The following is a 24,537-nucleotide window of genomic DNA, read 5'->3' as shown; positions in this document are numbered from 1 at the left end:
ACAACATCATATAATAAGCTTCACTCCTGGGGAATCATGGTGACTCACTCATTACCTCTCATAAATAGGCTGTACAGTAAGTTCTCTTCTTACAAACATTCGATTGATGAACTTTCAAAGATGAAAGCATTCGAAAAATTCAAGAAATTTCGAATTTAGCACCTTGAGTTGAGTTGAGAGGAAGGAGTTGGCCAATGCGATGCGGGCTGGCACAGAAGGACTCACTCTTCAGACATAATCTGAACAAAGTTTGAAACAAATTCGTTGTGAAGTCAGGAACTGTTCAGCATTTCATCCGTTCTTCCCTCCCATGTTTAGTGATTATTTTTGCCTTCAGCTGCGTCACTCACTCGTCACCAATAGGGTAGTTACCTTCATCAAAAATAATGAAAGGCATTGATTGCGATTCATTGCCCACCATTAGTGTATTCATAATATACAAATAATGTAGTTGGTTTTAGAAATGTCAGTTTAGACGAATGGCAATGGTCAATTTTAACAGCATTTGAAAGAGGCCAGATTGGCGCCCATGCGATGCCACTCCACGTGACGTCACAGGAACCTAGTTTCTACACGAGAGGATAGCAGTTTTACATCGTCTGAGATTACCAATGTCACAATGCATGCATGAGGCACAAAGCTCAGGGAATCATGTCTCAATAACCACCTATTAAAACTGCCTAAGGTCGGAAAGTTTTCTTTGTTTGATAAAGTATTAATAATCCTTAATTTAAGCCAAGCGCTATCTGCTAGCAGGGTACTCTGCTACCTGCTAGCAGCCTGCATCGCCGTGCCGCACATATTCTCGCCCCAAGGTCACCTCACTTGCGGCAGCGGGAACCAGAATGACGTCACATGGGCTATTCCCATCATTCATACTTAGCCGTCGCGTTTTCGCGTGCTTGAAAATTTTCACTTTTCATTTAATTGCAAAAAATAAATATCGTCATTTAAAAATCTATAAGCGTGAAATACGTACTCCAAGAGTAATAATCTTTCGATTTAGGCAATAAAAAATAATAGGAAACCACTCTATTGTGAGTTAATGCACAAGTAATGCAGTGTTTCTTTCTGCAGGATAACCGTGCGTTTCAATTCCTTGCATAGGTTTATCAACTTACGAACAAGGTCTTGGAAAGCATCTTGCTCGTATACCGAGGACTTACTGTATTCGGGAAGATATCAACCCTTGAATGCGTCATGCAGCATTCTTCTATTGATAAAACCAAACCAATGTTCTTGTTTTTATATTAGAGATGTGCGAATAGTATCCGCGAATACTCGAATACCTCGAATAATAGAAAGTATTCGATATTCGAGATCTCGAATAGTTATGCCAAAGGTACCGTCTCGAATACCTCGAATACTATGAATTTCGCGTCATACACTATCGCTCGCACGTCGTTGGTAGTTGACTCGGAAAAATGAGAACTCTAGTCGTCTAGTGCATGCAGCGCCGTTTTAAGCAAGCTGACGAAATACATCAAATTCACGGGTTCGAGCGGTGAAAAGAGTTCGACGTGGGGAACCGAAATTGATCGGATGAAAAAAATCCGAAAATCCCAGGTGTCCCCTATCAGGAGAACCTCAGATCCGTGGGATAGCAACATTGGCGCATTTCCCACGATCCGCTATCCCCATCCATTCAGCGTTCGCCCCACCCCCTCAAACGATTTCCTCTTCCCCGAAAACAAAAAAAAAGGTCCCGGCTCGTGCAGGGATCGTATTACGAAGACCTCAGCTTTGAAAAAAATATCAAGTTACCGGAAAATAATAGAATCGTGTTTCACCCTTCCCTCTTTCTCCCCACTGACCATTTTCCCGCATCCATCTTTTGATAAAATGAGAGGAGGTGTTTGCCGTGTGTCCTTTGTGGCTAATAATGACAGGCACTTATTTTGAATCTTCCCCAGGAGATGAAACTACCATAGGGAGGAACTCACAATGTCAGTGCCGTGGGATAGTGACATTGGCGCATTTCCCACGATCTGCTATTCCCCTCCATTCAGCATTCGCCTCACCCACTCTTGACGATTTCCTCTTCTCCGAAATCAAAATAAAGATCCCAGCTCGCGCAGGGATTGTATTACAAAAACCTTAGCTTCAAAAAATATCAAGTTACGCGAGAAAAATAAAAACGTGTCTCGCACCCACCCCCTTTTCTCACCCACTGACCTTTTTCTACCTACCTGCTTCGAATTTCCCCCTTTCTCGAGGTCAACTGCTGCATGAGTCATCTACTAGCCCGAAAGGTGTCTAACAATGACTTTCGGCAATTGTTATTACACCTTTATTGGATTGAAATATTAGTAATGTGCGCGTAATTAAAAAAAGAATAAGACCAAACACGACATATTTCTGACTTTATTTAAGCATTTTGCGCAGGAAAATAAATACCGGGAAGAAGAAGATATACGACGGAGGCGTAATGCTCAAATAGGGTGGTTTCCTATTATTTTTTATTGCCTAAATCGAAATATTAATACTCCTGAAGTACGTATTTAACGCTTTTAGAGTTTTATAAGACGATATCTATTTTTCGCGATTAAATTAAAAGTGAAAATTTTCAAGCGCGCGAAAACGCGACGGGTAAGTATGAATGCCGGGAAAAACTCCGCGTGACGTCGTTCTGGTTCCCGCTGCCGCAAGTGAGGTGACCTTGGGGCGAGACTCTGAGCGCTATTACGACGCAGGATGCTAGCAAGTAGCCGAGTACCATGCTAGCTGGTAGCGCTTGGCTTAAATAAGGATTATTAATACCTTATCAAACAGACTGTGTGATTATTAAGACATGTCTCCCTGAGCTCTGTGCCTCATGCATGCATTGGTAACCTCAGACGATGTAAAACTCTGATCCTCTCGTGTAAAAACTAAGTCCCTGTGATGTCACGTGGAGTGGCATCGCATAGGCGCCAATCTGGCCTTTTTCAAATGAGGTAAAATTGAACATTGCCATTAGTCTAAACCGGTATTTCTAGAACGAAATAATTTGTATATTATGAATACACTAATGGTGGGTAACGAATCACAATCAATACCTTTCGTTTTCTTTAATGAAGGAAACTACCCTATTGTTTACATAAAATTAAAATATTCCATTAATCAGCTAAATTCCTGTTTGAATCCTTTAAAGGCAATCACAATTACTCGCCAAAACCTTGGGTTTCCTGCTGCATAGGCGACCTAGTCAAGCATTTTCACATTCATCGTTTAGTATTCGAGGTATTCGAAATTCGAGGTATTCGAATATTCGAGCAATGATTTAATATTCGAATTCGATATTCGAATTCGAGAAATCTACTATTCGACCCATCCCTATTTTATATATTTGCACATAATTTAATTATACACGCATATATATAATTGCACATAATTATATTATACACGTGACTCTGAAACTATTCCGCAGTGCGACTTTAAGTACAGGATATTGAAGAGACAAGAAATTTTGACAAAGTATGTTTTCCTTATGATGATTCCTAAAAGAAAGGTTCTTGGGAACCTCTGGTTTTTCAGTCTTGTGAACTTCGTAATAACAAATCTACTGTAATCTACTGAGATACATTCTTATAAAAAGATTTTTGAAGTTTTTAGTTGGAAATGTGTAATTGTTCAATGCAACTACGTTTTTATTGCATGATTTCCTCTTGTGCACGCATTCATTTATATGTGTGGTTAACATTGTCTGTGTTAAAAAACCTTTGGATAAATAGAAATGGTGGTCTTTATTATGGTGCTTTTTATGACAATGTAATCAACATGCTAAAGTTAAAATCATTCCATTAAGTAAAAATCATTCCAAAGTTAAAGTCATTAGTTCAAATTCATTAGCTGGCACATGCACAAATGTTGTGTTCTGCTCCATCCATCCAATAATGGCTGTCATTTGCTTGTAGAGAAAATGTTATGCATGTAGACCAACAGGGGTGGATCCAGGATTTTTTTTCTGGGGTAGCACAAGGGTCTGACAGGTCTACTCATATTTGAGATTAAAAAAATACAATAATTACTGTAGAAAACATTCTCTTTACTTTGATATGAAAGTTATTAATATTAGATTAAATGATTATGAGACTCAGTAATACAAAAAATAAAACAAACGTAATGATAACCATGTTAAAAATTTTGTCTATCTTTTAAGCATCAGGAGGGTGGGGGGTATGTTCCCCCCCATAGGTTTGCTATTGTCTTGCTTTTGTCCTGCTCCATCTTTTTTGCAACTTTTCTGTCTGTTGGTTCATACAAAAATTTGATGAGGCAAAAAGCTTTCTGAGATTTGACTCAATTTTTTTTTTTTTATCTTATTTGTGCTAAAGAATTCCGTTTTTAACAAAATCTCCGTTCTCTTATTTTTTGCAGGAAATTGAAGAGATAGAAAGGGAGAGAAAAAAGTATTTGGAAGAAAAGAGGAAGCTAGAATTATTGGAGCTGAATAAAGTGAAGGACAGTAACTCTGCCCTTGAAAGTTTGAAAAAAGAAATGGCTGAAAATTTAGAAAACCAAAAACAGAAGCTCAATGCTGAGCACGTTGCTGTTATCAATAAATTGCAAGAGGAACACAACAACAAAATGGAGATTCTTTTGATGGACTTCAAGCTAGAGGTATAGTATACGCACCTCATGTACATACTACTCTTTCTTTTGTTCATCGAAAGTATCCAGGTAAATATTCACATTTGAAAATATATTACATCATTCTTGGGTGCCAAATAGAGTTGCATCGGTTTTAAGTTATTGTTTTTTTGTGCTGATATGGTTTATTTATTTTTAACTTTATTTATTTCTGTTAATATTTTCCCCTATTAAAAGTTAAATGTGCATACTTAAACAAGTGATAGAAATTCAATAGGAATTTTAAAAACATGACTGCCAATCATGTATTCATGGTTTTTAAATTAAAGTCATGTATAAAGTTATAAATTTAAATACATTCAGCTAATCCAGCCTGCCAGGGCAGGGGCTGGGCTCGACAGCAATGCCACCTAGGCATCAGCTCTGGACTGACAATTTTTTTAAATCCAGGTTGTTAGTTTTTTAAATAGGACTGAACCTGTTTTGCACCATTATATTTTTCATACTTGACCATGAGTTTGGTAATTTCAGTTACAGTACACTCCCGATTATCCTAATGGCTAATGATGGGGAGAGACGGCACGAATAATCGGAGAACATGGATAACCCAAACTTTCACTTAAATGCAATGCAATGTTCATAATTTACTTGAAACAAACAATATATCATTATTTATGCAGTTATTCTGTCATTTTGGAGTGCTTCCCGGACTCATTGTGAGCTTTCTTCGCCAGTTCGCAATCTTTTTAGCGGCAATGACATGGTTTTACTCCAAGGTTCTTAGAGTAAAGGTTGCCTCATTCGCGACTCGGGCTCCCATTGGCTTGACGTCACTGTAGACCCAACTTCCAGCGCCATTTCAAATTCTAGCCTTTCCGCGGGCGTAACTGCTTACCGCAGCGAGTTCTTTAAGTTACCCTCTATCGAACATAATAAGCCGAATTTTAAATTGAATGCCGATTTATGAAAATAATGATGTTAAAATTTAAAAAAAAGTTAAATTCGTGTATTCAGACGCTATAATTTCCTGATGAAGTGATGAAATGGGAAGGTGTGCGAGTTAATTCCGTGTCCACATTTCCTTCCTGTAACTCTCAAAACACTTTTTTCCTTGGTACGTCCGCAATATAATTTAAACTTAGATTAATATGGCTGGGAGGAAAATACGTAAAAAACGAATTACTTGCTTAAAAAAATTACAGTTCCGCCACTTTTTAAATAGAAATTATGCTTGTTTTCATTCCTCGCCGGGATTTGAAAATATATAAGATTAAAAAAATCATGCAGGAGGACATTGAAATCCTTTACTTCAATGGGAAGAAAAAAATAAGCATATAGAGTGAAAAGAGTTGTAAATTTAAATGTTCAAATCATTCGTAATAGGAATTCAAAGTAATCATACGTTAAGCAAAAAACCATACAGATGAAACGGAACTAACTTAAATATTATGCTGAGAGAAATAAGAATAATTTCTAGAAATGGAAAATGAACCACCAACAATTGCCGTTATCAAAACAGCACCATAGTTGCCCGCTTGTGTGGAGAACAGCCTTCGAATCAAAGGACTCTTCTCTATCTTAAATCCCACAGAAAGTTTCCACTGTAGCCTTTGGTCATAAAACCTAAAAGAAAAATATTTCATGGCACCAAAAAGCACTGCAGGGAACAAATTCGATAATTTTCAGTGACAGTTGCTGTAACAAAAACTTAGACTAATACATATCAGCTATTTGGTCGATCATAGAAATTTAGCTCCACCGTCAAGGTTCATTTTGAAGAGGGTATAAATAATAAGACTCAAGAATTTATGTAAAAGGATTCACTGAACAATTTTTTTAACCTTTTTACTGGCACTACCAAAGTTGCTCTTCCTTGTAGCATTTTTTTTGTTCAAACATTTTATTCTTCTGAAGAAACTCTGCTTGGCGTAACATTTAATAATTGCTTTGTCCAAGTTGGAGACACAGCACAGAACATTGATAATTTGTCGAATTAGTCCTAATTAGAGGGTAGAGTCTACTTCATTACAGTTTGCAGGTAAATATAAACGTGAAAGAGTGCATAAAAATATTATATGGTTTGACTCAAGTCAACATTTATAAGTTTATAAAGGCTATTCTTAACCAATTTACTAGTTCGAGAGAAAATATTATGATTAAAATTAACGTTTCTTTTATGTGAACTACGATTTAACACTCGATTCCTGATAAATATTTTTATACGCACCAAAACTTTTCTTTCCCTAAATTAATAAACAATGTTGCACAACAGTGGCCTCGAAAATTTCTCAATAGCTCTCAAAGGCACACAAAAGGACTCAAATTTACAGACTTAGTACTAGAAATTTGTTTACCTGATATCTTACCATTGGCACATGATGTTACTCATAGCTTATACGAGGTAAACGATGAATTGGCAAAATAGTCCCTGCATGAATGAGTGCGCAAAATATTAAGTTCAATTTGCTTTAAAAGGGAAGAATTCCTGATTTTCCAATGCAATAAGCATTGCAGAATAATGCATCTAAGTTCTTGATTACGAAATCTTTAGCATATCCACTTAGTTTGTCTGACTGATTAACTTTCACCACTTTTTTCACATGTGTGGAGGGCGAGACACGGTCAATGATTCGATTAGTTAATTATTATTATAGTATTCTACCGATTAAGGTAGGTTTCCATGGAGTACTAAAGAGGTGATCTGGGAGCCTCCCTTTCCTTCCAGCACTGCCTTCTGTAATTCACTGTAAGGCCTACTCTCTTTCAATCTATCTAAAAATCCTATTCTTTTCCTTCCCCTCCCTCATTTCCCCAACATTCTACCCTCCAACACCATTTTCAACATCCCTTCACCGCTAAGCACTAACTCCATCCAAACCTTCTGTCTCCTGCGTATCTCATCTAAAAGCTGCCTCTCCTCGCCAACCATATCCAGCACTTCGTCGTTCCTTTTCCTCTCCGTCCATTTCACCCTCTCCATTCTTCTCCATACCCACATCTCGAATGCCTCCAATCTTCTCTCGTCTTCTTTCCTCAGTGTCCACGTTTCCGCACCGTAGAGAGCTACGCTCCAAATCAAACTCTTCACTAACCTTTTCTTTAAACTCTTACACAACGATCCTCTCAGAAGCTCCTTCCTGTTCATGAACGCCTCCTTCGCTAATGCTATTCTCTTCCTGATGTCCTTACTACTGTATCCGTTTTCCTCTAAGGTACTGCCTAAATAGTTGAATTGTTCAACCTGCTCAAGTTTTTCACCACCCACCTTTATCTTGAGTCTCACATTCCTCGCTCGTGATGCTTTACAAAACCGATTAGTTAATATATACAATAAAAAGATTTTTCAATGTAAGCATCCGCCTTTGATATGAGACATTCCGTCCAGCTTTCTTAGTTTTCGACAAGCTGTTGGAGCACGTTGCCGCAGTACAACGGGAGCCTGGCATATCCGACGATTAAAGGCGCCCTTCACCCACAAAAAGTTTGTCTTATGAGTTGTGGATTACAAAGACGATTTCCAGTGAAATTGCAGGAAATGTGTTCAGATTCGCGTTAAACACAAGACGGTGCAAGGTCTCAGGAACTTATTCTCTCTCAATTTCTAGCGTGCAAACAATGAAATGGCTAGGATCAGCTGGGATACAGGGTGTACAGTGACGTAACGGGACTTCTGCTGACGCATGCGCAGTTGCGAATGAGGCAACCTTACAGTCTAAGATCCTTGGTGTGCGTGCACTGTGGCATGAAACTATTGCAAGGAAGTGCAAAATCCACTTCACCACAACTAAAGCATTTGCAGGTGAAACACGAGCTAGTATGTGATGGGAAAGTGACAAAATTTGGGGAAACTTGCATGAGGAAAATTTGAATTCTGTCAAATAACTTGAAAGCTTATAAAAATGATTTTTAATCAGTTAAAATATTAAAATGTATATGAAAATCTAAATAGCATTCCTTTGATTGCATGTACCCAGAAGAAACTTGAATAATTGCTTGGTTTAGTAGCAGGCAATTAAAAATGCATTTGAATCCGAAAGTATCCAAAGATCCAACACCTGAAATCAATCATCCGATTGGGATCTAAAAAGAAATCCTAAATCTGTCCATCCCTACTTAGTACAGGGTGGAATTTGTATTTTATTATAATTTATAGCTTTAAATATACTGCAAAAGCATTTATTGAAGAATACTACCACAGATAACATCTATTAATGTTTTAAATGATTCCTCAAAGACAAATGACAAGAGAAAAACCAATATAAATTTCGGTGAGATTTATCAAATATTCTTTAAATTACCAAATCAATATTACGAAGTACAGAATTTTTCTGTCCCGATGACTTTGTATAATCAAGAGTTTATTGTTCGCCAATTGTGTTACTGAGATATCCAGGGAAACAATGAACTGAGTCTTTTGGTTTTATTGAAATGTTTTAGCCATTGGAACTCATTGCAAATCTTTCTGGACAATATTCTACCGTCATAAAAATCCACTTTTACGATGCATATTCACTCTTTTCCTGTTTGCCTTGCAGGAAGAAAACATGAGGCGTGAGCAGCAGGAGAACCTGGGCAAGTTGAAAGAGAAACTGAACAGTGATCATGAGGCCGAGGTGAAGAAACTCAGGGAAATCATTGAGCGAAGGAATAAGTACCTTGAGGAGCAAGAGAAGCAAGCCAAGCAGGAGATGGCCAAGATAGAGCAGGAGAACTCCAAGTGTGAACAGCTCCAGCGCCAAGTTGAACTGCTCTCCATGAAGCTGCGTGAGGGCAGGCGGATGCTGGAGGAGACGAGAGCGGCCAAGCCGGATGACAGGGTCTTCGAGGAATTGCGGTGCAAGAAGAGGATCCTGGAGGACAAGTACCGCACCCTGAAGGAGAAGTACGTGAAGCTGAAGAGTGAGGCCAAGGCTAACGCAGAGAAGAGGCCCACCAAGAAGGTTGCGGAAGGTGGCAAAGGAGGCACGGGAAGCGAGACGGACAGGTCGACGTCACAGCGAATGGCACAGAAGGGAGACAATTCGCTCGCTCCCACCTCGTTATCTCAGGAGGCAACCCCGAATGGTGTGGCGAAAACCGGCCCAAACAGCCGAAAGCAGGATGTGTGTATTGTTACTGTGGGACCGACTCCGACAAAGGAGAAAGTTTCGTTCCCCGTCCCTGTGGAGGCACCCGACGCAGGCAGTGACGTGGGGGAAGAGGTGTTGAGTGGCGCCACTGACAATGGTCTCCGCCCGCCAGCTACGCCCAAGGCCTTGCCCTCGAGTCCATTGAGTCCAGCTGGGCCGGGTGCGGGAGACTTAAGCAGTAGCATCACCTCACCACCAGAGGACTCCCATACAGGTGGAACAGCCTCGTCCAGTGGCACGGAAAGGCCTCCACGCCCAGCAGGGTTTGAGCCTAGGAAAAGGAAGCAGTTTAGACTGAAGTCGTCGTCCACTTCCAGGTTGTGCAAAGGCCGGGACATGTCTCCCGTGGAAAACTTGAGGAAGCAATTGAAGAAGTTGGAGGACTTAGAGGACCTTTTCCCTGTGACTACCCACACTGACATGTATTTGCGGTATCCCTTTACAGATTCAGGTGAGTGCATTGGGAGACTGCCTTGTACATTTGAGCATAATCTTTTGTTTTTACTGAGATAATTGCCATGAAAAGTGATTGGGTGGCTGTTGCTGATGGCAACCATATTTCAACTGGACCTTAGGCCCAGCGCACACGGTGTGACTGTTTTACAACTACTGTTGCGAACCAGTTGCGCGCGCAACTGTTTTGTGATCGACAATGTATTTGAGTGGGGATGCGCACACGATGCAACTGGTTTTTGACGATCTCAAAACAGTCTGAAACCAGTCACATGCAACCGTGGGCCCGCTATTGCAGTTGCGTTGCAGACTTTAGTTGCACGAGACCACGTGGTCCTTTGGTGGTATTTTGACGGCCGTATAGTGTAGATCTCAAAATGAATGATCAAGAAGTCAACATGAAGCTCGTTGGAGCAGTAGAGAAGCATGACGTCCTGAACAAATACAAACTATCTCATGTCTTTGGTATTGATAATAGTTCACAGCGTCCTCTTCGCTTGACTCAGTGATAGTAAGGGCTGACGGCCAAAGCAAGGGCTGAAAAACAACACGTACCGCACTAAATAAACACTTCACTGATTGCACAATAAATGATACTGATTTTCAACCAGCCCTTTGTCATTGCACCCGTGTGCGGACAGAAGTTTTGTTTCAGTTGCAAACTGGTTGCACACGCAACTGATTCCCAACTGTGGTCACAAAATAGTCGCTCCGTGTGCACTGGGCCTAAGTGTTTAAAACTACTCATTTACATAATGTTGTCATCAATGCATTTGGCCTTAACAATTACATAAGCTACGGAGTCCCATAAACTATTTAAAACTTGTATTGAAAGGGGAAAATAGGTCAATGAGTACATATTCCCAATGTTATAGCAAATTATATTCCACTCTCTTTCTTTGGCTTAATCATTTATGATTCAAGTAACCTGATCCCTAGTGATTCAGGAAGGTGTTCCTTATGGACATGGGATGTAAGTATTGAAATTTTATTTTAGCAAAATAGGGTCTTTATTCAGCCTGGGGCTTCATTCAGACTCATTGACTGAATGTGCATGTAGAGGAAATGTCAGAACATTCTTCTTTTTTTAAGAGGTTTAATGATTTTACAGTCAATTTCACTATCTATCAATTTTGACGTGGGGTAAGCATTATAATTTTCATTACAACGTATTGTTTAAGAAAATAGTTTGAATTAAAATACAGTGTTTAATGACTAATTCATAGCTCTTGAAAAATCTCATCTGCAATGCCATTATGTTTGAGTATTTTTGGTTTTTTAGAATTTGCTCATTAGCAAACATGGATTTACTGTCATTAGATTTCAAGCTTCTCGTTTATGTGAAAGATCGTATGCTATGTAGTTAGAATTTGATTTTTTAGGTATATAATCGGCAAAAATCACTGTACAATTGCTGTCCTGTGTGTGGTTGCAAAATAGCTAAACCTGTGTTTGTCTTACCCCTCAATTGCTTTAATATTTTATTTTCAGGTCAATTTGGGAGTTCAGAATTAGAATTCTTTCGCCATCGCATCCACATGGAGCGTGACTCTGTGAGGCGAGCAAAGGAATTCCTCCGTCAGCAGCGACAGTCATTCCAAAGACGTCAGAGGGAGTTGCGGCAAAAGCAGCACCAAGACCAAATTCAGCTCCATCAGCAAAACCCAAAAACTCAAATGGAAATGTTGCATAGTTCATTTGGAAAGGTTAGGAAATCAATTCTATGCATGCATATTGGGTGATGATCAGAAATTTGTATCATATTTTTGTATTTAAAATTTCATCCCAAAAAGTCACCTGTATTGGTTTTCAAGCTGAATATTTGATGTTTTGGGGCACTATGCGCCCCACTAATTGTAAGATTATCAGATTTCTTTTTTTCTTATAGCTTTCCCCTGCACTTTGCAGGTGCAAGGTGCCTTAAAAAGTGTTGACAGCTAAAAAGTGTAAAAAAAAATGTTGTAAATGGCAGAAAGTAACGTAATTGAAGGGAAGAAAATCTAGTAGGGTGAAACCTGATAGTTGTGAAAACTGAAAGTAGAATAATGGTGCCTTTCATTTTATATTTATCAATGATAACAATGCAAGGGAAATGAGAAATTCAATGAAGCCACCAATCTTTGCCTTTGAATTGCATGGCAGTCCTCTGCTTGGATGTCAATGCTAAAATGCCAGAAGTTGTCTTAAAAGGTTTTGATAAAGAATGCTGGTCTTGTAGGGTGCATGAAATTTGGAGAATCTATGTCATTACAGTCTATTCCTACTTTTTTGTCAGATTAGTTTCTTGAAAGCCATGGCTGAAACTGAAATGACAAAAAGCAGATCTCTATTCTCCACATACTATAACAAACAGAATTTTGAAGCAGTCCTTCATACGTAAAATTTTTTTTATTCCAATGAATACTATTTTGAATGGATGTTGAATGGAAGGAAACTCAATATGTAGTAGTTTCAACGGGCCACTTATTTTGTAATGACAGGAGGTAACAAAAACAAATGAGGTACAACTACTAGAATGATTGCTGCCAGTGAACTGATAGCGAAAGTTGACAACACCAAACTAACAAGCCAATGGAGATAACACAAAGATATGAAAATTTGTACCTAGAGGTACATACTAATAGAGCAATGTTATTGATACTTTAAGTTAGTGTAAATAAAATAATTATTTAAACTACATCAAAGTGAACAAGTATGAACTTAAATATTTATCTAACAGTTCATTTTTGTAGTTTAAATATAATAAAATCATCCGATTGTGTCCATTTTACTCAAATTATCTACAATGTCTATGAATCATCAAAATAAATAGAATAGAATAGAATAGATAGAATAGATATTTATTATGCTCTGGGAAAAAACCCTTGGAGCAAAAAACACAATTTACAAAAATAATGGCTCATCAAAGCAAAAAGTTCATGAAAAATGTCAAGTAAAGTTGTTTGATACGCACCTATAAAAAAGAAATAACACGTAACAAGGATTGAAATTTGACATCATAGGCAGACGGAATATAGTACATAATACATAATAATGATACATAATAGGCTGTATTTTCGTGGGAGTTTATTTTAGCTCTCCACTGAGTAAATCCATGTACAATTTAATTTTAAAAGCATGGATGGAGCCCCTCTGTCTAAGATCCTCAGGGAGAGAATTCCAGAATTTTGATCCCGTTATCAGAAATGATTTCTGGTAGATATTAGTACGTGGAGTAGGATAACATAAATAGTCATTTTTGCGAGATGACATATGGGTGGTTACTGATCTGTTCATAAAGATTTCCCGGAGATAATTAGGGATTCTCTCTCTGAAAATCTTAAAAAGAAGAGCACCGAGTAGATATTTCCTTCGATTACAAAGATTTAGCCAACCAAGGCTGATTCTGTACTGTGATACATGAACATCCTTTCTTAAATTGAATACATATCTTACACATGAATTAAGTAGCCTTTGTAACTTTTTATCCAGCTCTTTAGGCATGTCATTATAAACAAGACTACAATAGTCAAAGGAAGGGAATACCAGGGTAGAAATTAACATTTTTCGGGTGGATATAGGAAGTAAGTGCTTGTGCAGTTTTAGTTGATACAGTGTGATATTGACTTTATTACAGATTTCGTTCACATGTTGGTTCCAAGACAAATTTTTTGTGAGGGTTAGTCCAAGAGTGCGAACAGAGTCGCTGAACGGTATTTGATGGTCACCAACTACAACTGGAGGAAGGTGATTATAATCTATTTTGTTTAGGATCCTTGAGCTACCGATGATTATTGCTTTCGTCTTCAAACAGTTCAGTATGAGGTGGTTTTTACCCACCCATTTTGTGATTTCTCTCACGTCATGATTCACTAGATTAATACTATCAGCTATGTTTTTAATCGAAGTATGGATGTATATTTGAAGGTCATCTGCATATATCATATATTTACAATTTTTAATCGCAATTGAAATGTCATTGACAAATATAGAAAATAGCAGAGGTCCCAGGACAGATCCTTGAGGAACTCCGAAAGATACTGGAGCCCATGCGGATAAGTTATTTTCAGGTCCTAAGACTGCTTGAAATCTATTGCCTAGGTAGGAGCAGAACCAGTTTAAAGCTGAACAAGAGAAACCAAGCTTCACCATCTTATGGATTAGTAGATTATGATCAGCTCGATCGAATGCTTTACTGAAATCAAAAAGAACTAGTATTGTAACCATACGCTTATCAATATGAAGTCGAATGTCATCGGTTATCTTTAGTAGTGCCGTCTGCGTACTGTATCCATGCCGAAAACCTGATTGCATAGCGTCAAGTTTGTTATTGTTATTTAGGTACTCTGTAACTTGCTTGAAAACAATTCTCTCCAACATTTTCGACAGGGCGCACAGAATAGAGATTGGCCGGAAGTCAGAAGGTAATTTTGCATTTTTTGTCTTCTTTATCGGACGAATAAGTGCTTTTTTCCACTCCGATGGAAATACTGAATTATCGAGAGAATGGTTGAAAATTTCAAGGATGTAAGGTAATAGGGCATATTTGGCAAGTTGAATAATCTTTACTGGAATGTCGTCAACTCCAGTGGCATTTGACTTGGAGAACTCCAATACTTCGATCAGAGTCTCAGGAGTTACGTGCTTAAAGTAAAAGTTGTTGTCACTGAATGGTATAACTCGCTCAAGTCTGGAGTTAGCTGGGGCATCATTATGACTAATCGTAGTTGACAAAAAGTAGGAGTTTAGCTGATCATGCGGAGATTACTAAATAAGGAATAGGTTTTGTTTCATTTCTACATGGCATTTGATTCAGACTACAAAAAGTGAGACCAAATAAATTGGGACTGCCTGTATTTGTAGCCTATTTAGTTTGATAAAGAAACACAATTCTGTTATATGTAGGTCATGTCAATATCTTCACAGCATTGTTCAGAGAACATTGTTGTATTGGTTGCATGACTTAACAGCTTTTTCTGTAGCATTCCCTTAGAAAGCCTGAAATGTTTCCTCTGTATGAATTATCTTACTAAATTTAAGATTCGACTGCATAATTGAATTGAGGTTCCCTTTTCCACTTCAAATTTCTCTGAACTTTTAAGACCCCAGTGGTTGCAATTGGCTTAATCCAATTGTTCTATTCCTTAGAAACTTTTTTCTCATTCATTTGACATTTTGTTTGAAAATTACACCATCTAAACATAAGGTAAGGATTGAGTATTTGCTCTCATTTTGGCAAGTATTCAAATTTACAGATTGCGAAATGGAATTTTCCTTTCATATGCACTTATTCTCCTGGTAACTAATTTGAAGAGCAAATTGCTCATGGTAATAGCAGCCCAGTGAAACAAGCTGTAGGAATGAATGCCAAAAACTATTTCATCTCAAAAGACTTCTTCGAAAGTGAAACCTTACTTCCTTAAGTCTTTTATGTCTTATGTGCTCCCGTTTTGGCCAATACTTTCCCAGATTTAGTGGAAAATTCTATATTGATCTTAATAATTTTATCGTGTAAGAACTCATTTTTGTTGTTTTGTAGGAGGAGCGAGAGCTAACGGACATGGAAGTGAGCCTCCATAGGACGAGGAGTCTTTTGGGGGAAAAGATTATTCGCTTGCGCCACCTGGAGCAGTCTTTGCAGAGGGCCACCTTGGCATCGGCATATGCTGCCGCAGCGGCTGATGGCAATGCACAAGGTGCAGAAGAGCCTGCTGCCAAAAGAACGTCGGCCATTCCCCCCCACATTGAGAGGACGTCTGCGGGGGGGGCTGATGCCACACTCAGTGATCTGTCTTCACACAGCGGCAGCTCTGGTTTCAGCAGCACTGAGCTTGGAACAGAAACAACAGGTTATTATACTACTGGTCCATCATTTCAGGAGTACGGGGCCTTAATGTGTTTGCAATATGGTCTCAAGTTGGTCATTAGGCAGGCGACCCCCACAGCATGAAGGGCCTCTCTCTCCATATGAGTCATGTGGACTGGTCGAATATTGTTTATGAAGTTAAAGCCTACTAGTTTTTCCAAAATACTCACATTCTCCTCGCTTTCAAGATTAGCTGGAAGTAGTAATATTAAATTTAAGAGTTAAAATTCACATTCGCTTATTATATACCATTATGTATTCAAAGTGGCATTATATCTGATTGGGAGGATTTGATAATTACCGATACGTTTATGTTATTGGTTGTGAAAATGGCATGGGAATTGCAACAGGTGCAGGTTGAAAAATATGGGGGGGCCTAATATTGATTGTAAAAACGTGTTGCCATTTTCCTTCAATTTACAGGTGGTCTCATCAAAATTGCTTCTTTTTCGAATAATCTACCTTCGGGATTTACGGATGATGAACTTCTTCCAATGTTTAGAATCTTTTTTTTTAATCACGTCTTTAATAATAAATTTTATGAATTTGATTGATTTTTCCTCATTGCTTGACCCTTTTCTCAACAATGCCTCATTTCCCGTGATGCCAATGCACGTTCCAAAAAAATATTTAAAAATCTGTGTTATAGTGTTGCCTATATCCAGGTAATTGATCTATTCATCTGAAATATCGTTAATTGAAGATATCATTAATCTGAAATGCGTCTGGTCCCAAGCACCATTTTTCCTTCATTTTCAAAAGAAAAGAGTGGAACTGTCCCTTCATAAGAATGCCAATGCTGTTGTTTTCCATTTAATAACATATGTTATCTTGTGCCAATATATTTATGAATTATTTTTCTCCTAAATTCATAACCCTAATAATAAGGTGTGCATTATACATGAGGGTGCATGGTACATGAGAATATGTTGCATTTTGTTGTTTGATGTGCGACAATTATTGTGGAATTTTCGTGATAAACGCAAACTTAGCTCTAGTAGTATATATTACTGGCAAGAACCATTGTACGTATTAGTTTGTTATTTTCATGATTATCATAGTGTTAATCTGCATATGTGTATTGTTTTTCATATCTGTAGGTCTCTATCATCACATTCTATTTCCTCTTTTCCTTTTGCATGAGGGCCACCTCTTATTATCCTATTTGTAAATCCTGTTCCGTTCCTCATTGCTTGAGGCAAAATATGAAAAGCACATGGTTTAAATCTTCCTCAAGCGATGGAATTACAATCAGGGAAGCTCAGTGGCATAGGATTGTAAACTACGTTGCACATTTCCCAAAATCCCTCTCCCGTCAGCACTCGTCCCATCCCTCGGATGCTTTTCTCCTCTGTGAGACCACCCAATAATAATAATAATAATAATAATAATATTTATTTTCCCAGAGGACACAGTACATTATGATACAAACATAGTGTAAGTATATAGGGCATGTCAGAAAGAAAACTCTTTTACAAAAGATTACGTTACAATTCATTATAAATTTACTCTTTTACACCTTTAATAAGTACTCTGAAACTATCTTTTTTTTTAATATTTAAACTGTCTTATGTTTTTAATTGATGCTGGTAAGTTATAGTATAATTTTGTGCACATGAACTCAGGGCCTTAAGATGTCAGTGAAAGGTTTGATATTTTGACATGAATGTCATTACATCTCCTAGTTTCATGAGAATGGAACTCATTTTTTATAAAATTTGCCTTATACCTTTTTACATACATTACAACCTGATGTATATACAGTACATATACCTACACATGGTACAGCTAATAATTCCAGTCTTTAGACTATGAGCACGATATTTTAATTTGCACATACTTCTTACTACCTTCTTTTGTATAATGAACACATCATTAAGTAGGGAGGAAGAGCCCCAAATTACAATACCATATGACATTCTAGAGTATAATAGGCCATAGTATAGGGTATTCAGAACGTACTGACTTACACTATGCTTTAGCACAGATATTAGATAAAATACTGTATAAAGTTTTTTTACATAAGTGTGCTATACAGTGAGTCCTCGTTTAACGTCACTTACCGTTCCTGAAAAATGTGACGATAAACGAAATGACGTTAATCGAAGCATAATATCCCATAAGAAACAATGTAAAAAGTGAATATCGGCTCCTAGACCTCACAATTCCTACGCGAAAAAAATGTTAGCATATCATATCTGGGGCATTTTTTACGATGGGAATGCCAAACTATCGCATAAATACGAGTTTCTGTCTTCATCGACGACAATAGCAGCAGTGACGTAAATCCTTCTCCATTTTTGTGTCTTCCAGCATTTGCTTTTCGGCTTCGCTATGGTGGTCGCCCAGGCGAGCGTCGCCTGGGCATCATCATCGCTGAAACATCGTCGCAGTTACAGGAACCAAAATTATTGTGAACTCGGCGAAAAAAGTTACAACAAAAACTCCGAGATCTACTTGGAAAAATGCCTTGAAATCACTTTTCAGGTTCCTGAAAACCATTATGTCAAGTAAAACCTTGCGCACCTTATACGCAAGAATTCATTTTGCAGAAATTTTTGCCAAAACCGTAATCGCAATTATCAATAAACAACACCGTTTTACACTTTGTATAGACTGACTACATTACCGCCCACAAAACGAACAACCTGCAACGCCCGCCGCTTCGCCTTTTTTTTCGCGCGAAATTTAAAATACTTGACGTTATCACGAAATGATGTTAAACGGGGTGACGTAGAACGAGGACTCACTGTATGTGCATTCCACTTCAGATTACTATCAACATGAATTCCTAGATATTTTATACACTCCACAATATTAAGATTGTAAGTCGTCTTCGCCGACGGTAAAGGGGTTCGGGGGAAACAAAGCAGGGAACAAGTCCAAATTCTCTCACACAAGCAACTTCCTTTATTCAGTCCCAAGCCATACACCTTGTTTCGCTGCACAACACCAACTGCCGACCCTAGCGGCCACAAGCCCACGCCCTGGAGTCACCGAAAGGGATCGTTTTTTCAAGCGACCCTTCCGATGATAGCAGGAACGTGCTTAATGGCTGAGTCTCAGAGGAAGTCCGTTCGAGGCGACCCTCGTCGTCTCGCACCTTATAATAATCTAAATAAAACTGTGCTTACAAGATCATTGTTTCTGCACTGCAGCAGATCATCGTCCCTTTTGCTGTGCCGAGCAGAAAACAATATCACTTGGGTTTTATCATAATTTAACATTAGTTCATTGTCATGACACCATGTTTGCATGTGTTTCATTGTACATTGAGTGGTATCAATAGATGTTACCACATTTTTACTTTTTGACATGATGGTTATATCATCTGCATACAATTAGGCCCCAGACAGAGTTTTATTGTACAGAGACTGTAAATCATTATCTGCAAAGGAAAATATGTATCAAGTTACCCAAGAACAATGGAAATATGATTCTCCTTGATATCTTCCTCAGTATTACCTTGCATTCTCTGTAAATTTCAGTATCTCAGTTCAGTGAGTGCATTCATACTCTTTACCTCTTATATTTATCTAATATCCTAATTCCAAATCAACCAATCCTGAGATAGAATGCCTGACATCTACATACTATCCTGCAAGCCACCTAAAAGGTGTGTGGTAGGGGGTGTAAGGACACCAGCCATTTACACATGAAAAGGAAATGCTCCAACGAAATTACGACTAGCATTTATTAAAGTACTTGATGGTTCGGGGGAAAAACGAATTCCCATATCAATCCATTCGGCAAAACATCTCTCTTAATTTATCGCTTCTGTCGGACCTGGAGATATAGTGTGGCTCTAATATTATTTATATTAGAGCCCCGCTATATTCATGAACTTATATTTCAAAATCCTTTATTTTATTTATCATATGGACCACCCCTCAAAATGTACTTTCAAGTGAACCCTCCTAGAGATTTTCCTAGCATCAGCCTCATCCATGGCTCTAAACTTTCTTTCTGTATGCCCTCCTTGTCTAAAAATCATCTGATGCACAATTCCCAAATTTTTGAGAGAGCCTCCATGATGTTTACCAAATGGCATATGTGGCAGAATCTGAGGGCCTTGCTAGAGATATTATGATAGTAGGACTGTTCTTAAGTAGACTATAATAAAGGGGGTTTCATTCTAGATTCATCAAAAGACCTCTTAAATACATTATAAACTTGTGTAAGAGACACACCTTTTTTCCCAGAAATTGCTGCTGAAAATGGAGGTTCGTCTCTTCCACGAATTTATAATCTCCCCCCCCTTCCCCTGATTCAAGTCCAAAGGGGAACTGAGTTGCCTTGGTTTTCAGCATGAGTCAGTCATCTAAAAACCTAAGTCAAAAAACAAGTGGGAGGCTGGGGAGTTTCTCCCTTAGCCAGTGGCGCAGCGAGGGGGGGTTTTCGGGGATAAATCCCCCCCCAGAGCTCAGAGAAAATTTTAAGTTTAATCCATTTTACTTAATTAGATCAGTTTTACTTATAGAATAGTGTTAGGATTGATCAAATATCCCTCAGAAAGCCGTAAAACTCGCCATTTTGAACCATTATTCTTAAAATTTTTCTGGTGGAGGGCCCCCACAACTCCTGCTTACCCTAGCGGGTATGCAATACCCCCATACCCCCAAGTATTAGTTGCGCCTAAAACCCCCACTAGGCTTAATTCTTAGCTGTGCCCCTGCCCTTAGCAACGTATTTTTACTATGCTCCTGTTTGCGTTTCTTACTCGTTAGTATCGCGCCGTCATGTCAGTATCTCAAAGGTGACCATGGAAAAGATTGAGTGGAGTTTTTCGCTCCGGAGAGTGCACTAAATAAGGAACGAGAGAAGTCATTGTGCGCCAAATCATTGCATGCGAATATCTCTGGAACCCAGGCCTTAAGGGAAGAAAGCCTTGGTACCTTTTCTTCATTACCAGTATACATAGTTTCAGAAAGAGGAAATGTCATCGGCATTCAGATTCCGAACAATGACTCACAATGTCTTTTTGTCAGTCATTATATTGGTAAAAACAAAACAAATCATCTAGTTCTGACCAACTTGACAGCTTTTGCATTGGTAAAATTCATAAAATAATACCCCTAAGATCAAGATTAAAATTTTTCTGTGAACTTTCACTATTTTTTAAAATGTTACTTCTGTTATCCAGGGCTAAGATGAATCCATGAAACCAAGTATCATTAAAATCATTACAGCCATTCTCAAGGCGTAAATGGTGTAACTAACACAATTTTTTGTTTTTATGCATATGTAGATTTGGTTTTGTTTTATAGAAACTTTACTCTCTTCCAGGGAGAGCCAATATAAATGATGGGCAAGCAAGGAATTACCAGGAGTCCTCAGCTATTGTGCAAAGCCTTGAGATACTTAACTCGGAAATACGCAGCATTTGGGAGGTTTTAAGCAAGCAGCATGGTCTGGGTAATATAAAAATGGGTAAGCCACCATTTGTGGCCTCTGCCAGTGATTTCTTGCTTCGTACAAACTACATTGAGACATTGAGACCAAGTCCTTGGATGTTGAATAAACCAGGATCGAGAGATGAAGGTATTGTAGTTTTAACAATAGGAGTGAAGACATTCTCAGTGTTCAATGGGTGGGAGAGAGGGAACTTGGAGAGAGATTATATTGTTTTGGATAAATACCTATTTTTTAGTTAATATTCAGTGTGTATAATTTTTTTAGCATTATACTTTATTTTAATTTTTCGTCCTTTTGATTTTTTGAAATTGAATATCTTTCGCTTTTCTCCTCCTCATGGTTTAGGTGAGTAAGACATACTTCCTAGCAAACTCATTGGCAGTTTTTTCCAGGAAATTGCATTCTACTGGTCTCTTTTCTTAGAAAGGGGATCCATGCCGTTTGATCCATCTTATTGCTGTTACTTTGAGTTTCAGCATAGCTAATTCGGTCATCCATCCAGCTATAATTTTTTAGTGGTTGGAATCTATCCCTTACAGTTTCCTTCACTGCTCAAATTTGCATTCGACCAGACGATTTTAGCTCAGTTAACCCTTTGCCGTCCAACGTTGAACCTGGAAGGACAGGCCTAATGCTAAATGCCTAAATGCTAGATGTTCAACGATGAGTTAGCTCAGCATCACAAGGCATTAAGATTATACAAGGGAAATATTTGAAGAGATATCACTCATTGAAAATTTTCAAATAATAAACTCTTTGACTGAACATGTGTCATATATTGATCAGTGGAGTTTTAATTTTAACAATAGAATAAGGACATTTAAAAGGTCTACAATCTATTATCGATTTTTTCTTTTTCCCTAAAAATTAATTCGGAACAAAATACTTGAATTAAAAAAAAATTGGACCGCAATGGGTTAAGATGTGCTGGTATTCTACAAGACCTGGAATTTTTTTCAATGCATGTTTACCATTTTTATATTTTGATCCATCTCAATAGTGAGTTTTGGTTGTTTGATATCTAGCTTGGACTTAATGAAACTTCTCAAGGTCCAATCAGGGGTCCATTATAAATATATTTTGGTATGTTAGTGAAATTAAGTTTTAAGGAGGATATTTTGCTTGGGGAGAAGTCATGTCCTCCCTTGGAGAGAACTCTGACAAATGACCTGTCTAAACTTGAGGAGGTATGTACGTAAGTGCAAGTCTTGACAGTGCAAGTCATTATAAATATATTTTGATGTGTCAGTAAAATTAACTTTTATGATCATATAGGCAGTATCCGTTGAGGTCAGTAAGAAAAATTTGGGTCCTCACAGTGTGGATATTTCAATGGTTTAGTTTTTAAGATAACCCTTTTTCCTGCTATTAGAGCCACCCATTGGCACATTTTCGTGTAATTAATATGATTTGGCTTTAATTACATCATTAATTTCTCATTGCCTACAAAATACTGTACTTAAGTCTGGTGGCAAGTGTAGTTTTGTTTTTCAAAATGAGATATTTTTTCCAACATTTTTCAATGCCATTCGAAATCTTAACCGAACATGTACAGCCATAGGAGCCTGCCTATAAAAATGTGGATTTTCAGTTGTAATCTACAGAAGATGTTCTGTCAACATTGCATGGAATGCCTGTTTTTTGCTCTCAGTTGATGAATTTCAATTGGTGCATGCTTTGAAGTTTTCTGAGAGTTAAAAATGCTTCATTTGTTGGTGTAGCTTCCTTATAAAAACTTTTTCCTGGACTGATGGCATGAAATATTTATTAGTCAATATATTCATAGTTTTTGCAAGTGAAAACTTTTCAATGTATTTTTATTAGTTGCACAAGGGATATATTTCTGTGCACATATTTATTTCTCTTATGTGTGTAACAAATGATGAACTGAAATATATGTATTTTGAAATCTAATGAAAAGTAAGTGTTCAAATTTAAAGCAATTGCAGCTGGTTGTCTTAATGTTTCTATCAGTGCCATTGAAATTCTTCCAGCTTTACGGAATTATGTTTGTAGCTTTCAGATTGATAAGAAAAGCAATCATAAGAGTAAGAAATTTGAGCCTATGTGCCGAAAATTCAGATTATTTAAGTTCTATTTTCAAGACCAAATGTTGGATCCTAAACTTTTTTTTTGTGCCTCAGTTGCGAAAGAGGTGTAATGATTTTTGAGGGAATTTCAATCCAGTAAGCCTGTGGCTTCATTCTTGTTTACAGCCATTTCTGATTTGTTGAAAACTCAAATGGCAAGATTTGTAAAATTGGAGATTTTGGCATCAGTAAACATTATACAAATTGATAAGTCCAAATTTGATTGCCACAGTAGATCTAAATGTTGGATATGCAACCAAATGAGCTTTGAGAGATTGCAGTCACAAAGACAAGGGTATTCTTCTATTTAAAAATGAACGTATTACCTCACTAAAGACCTTGGTTGGGAAACTTAAAGAAAAATGACCTGTGGCATTTGAATGGACCAAGAGAATGTCATGCCTAAATCCTGCACTTGCTCTGCATGCTCCACAAACACTTCCCATATACTTTGGAGATGCCTGGTGAGAAAAACTGGAGATCCGGGGAGGCTGCAGAAGCTGTTGAACGAAAGTCCGAGGCTCTAATAAGTTCTGTCAGTGTCAAACAGACTTAAGTCAATAGTAAAAGTCTGAGTCTGAAAAGTCTGAATGCTTGGACAACTTTTGGTGTGAATTAATTTCAATTCATGGATAATGAATCGAGTTTTGATGATCTTATGGGGCTCATTAAAATTGTGTTGGTTCTGTCTCTTGGGATCTTGATAGAGGGTTTTCTATAAAGAAGATCGAGTCAAGTACCAACTATGTACTCGACTTGAATTTTTACTTTCACGGATCCTTTGAGATGAAGAATTACAAGCTGCCTTACGAGAAGAGGCGTGGAAAGAAGAGGAAGCAGTACAAGGACCCTTAGTAAAAAGATCATTGCCAATGTTTTTATCATTTAGCAATTATGAAAAACCCTAAGTTAAGACGTCCAGCCCTAACCATGGTGTTGGCGACATCACGAAAGAGCTGGGAAGAAAGTGGTCCTATGCCAATCCTGATACTAAGTCCTGGACGGTACCTATGAATGATCTTCAAGCAAATCA

The 24,537-nt window shown here is 37.9% G+C and overlaps 1 protein-coding gene across 4 annotated transcripts in view; it reads left to right on the top strand.

The window, feature by feature from the left end:
* Positions 1-24,537, top strand: part of LOC124153385 (centrosomal protein of 164 kDa-like) — a 92,359-nt gene that overhangs the window by 57,502 nt on the left and 10,320 nt on the right. For 2 of the 4 annotated variants that reach the window (XM_046526504.1, XM_046526507.1), the window contains 5 exons: positions 4,360-4,602; positions 9,108-10,152; positions 11,646-11,860; positions 15,673-15,982; positions 21,286-21,540. In XM_046526504.1, the coding sequence (XP_046382460.1) occupies positions 4,360-4,602; positions 9,108-10,152; positions 11,646-11,860; positions 15,673-15,982; positions 21,286-21,540 (2,068 nt within the window). The remainder of the gene's footprint in view (positions 1-4,359; positions 4,603-9,107; positions 10,153-11,645; positions 11,861-15,672; positions 15,983-21,285; positions 21,541-24,537) is intronic. The other 2 variants (XM_046526506.1, XM_046526505.1) reach the window with 2 other exon arrangements.

This window comes from Ischnura elegans, chromosome 2 (assembly GCF_921293095.1).
Source record: "Ischnura elegans chromosome 2, ioIscEleg1.1, whole genome shotgun sequence".
NCBI lineage: Eukaryota > Metazoa > Arthropoda > Insecta > Odonata > Coenagrionidae > Ischnura > Ischnura elegans.
Note: the sequence above shows the minus strand (reverse complement) of the source record. Positions and strands in the feature narration are given on the sequence as shown.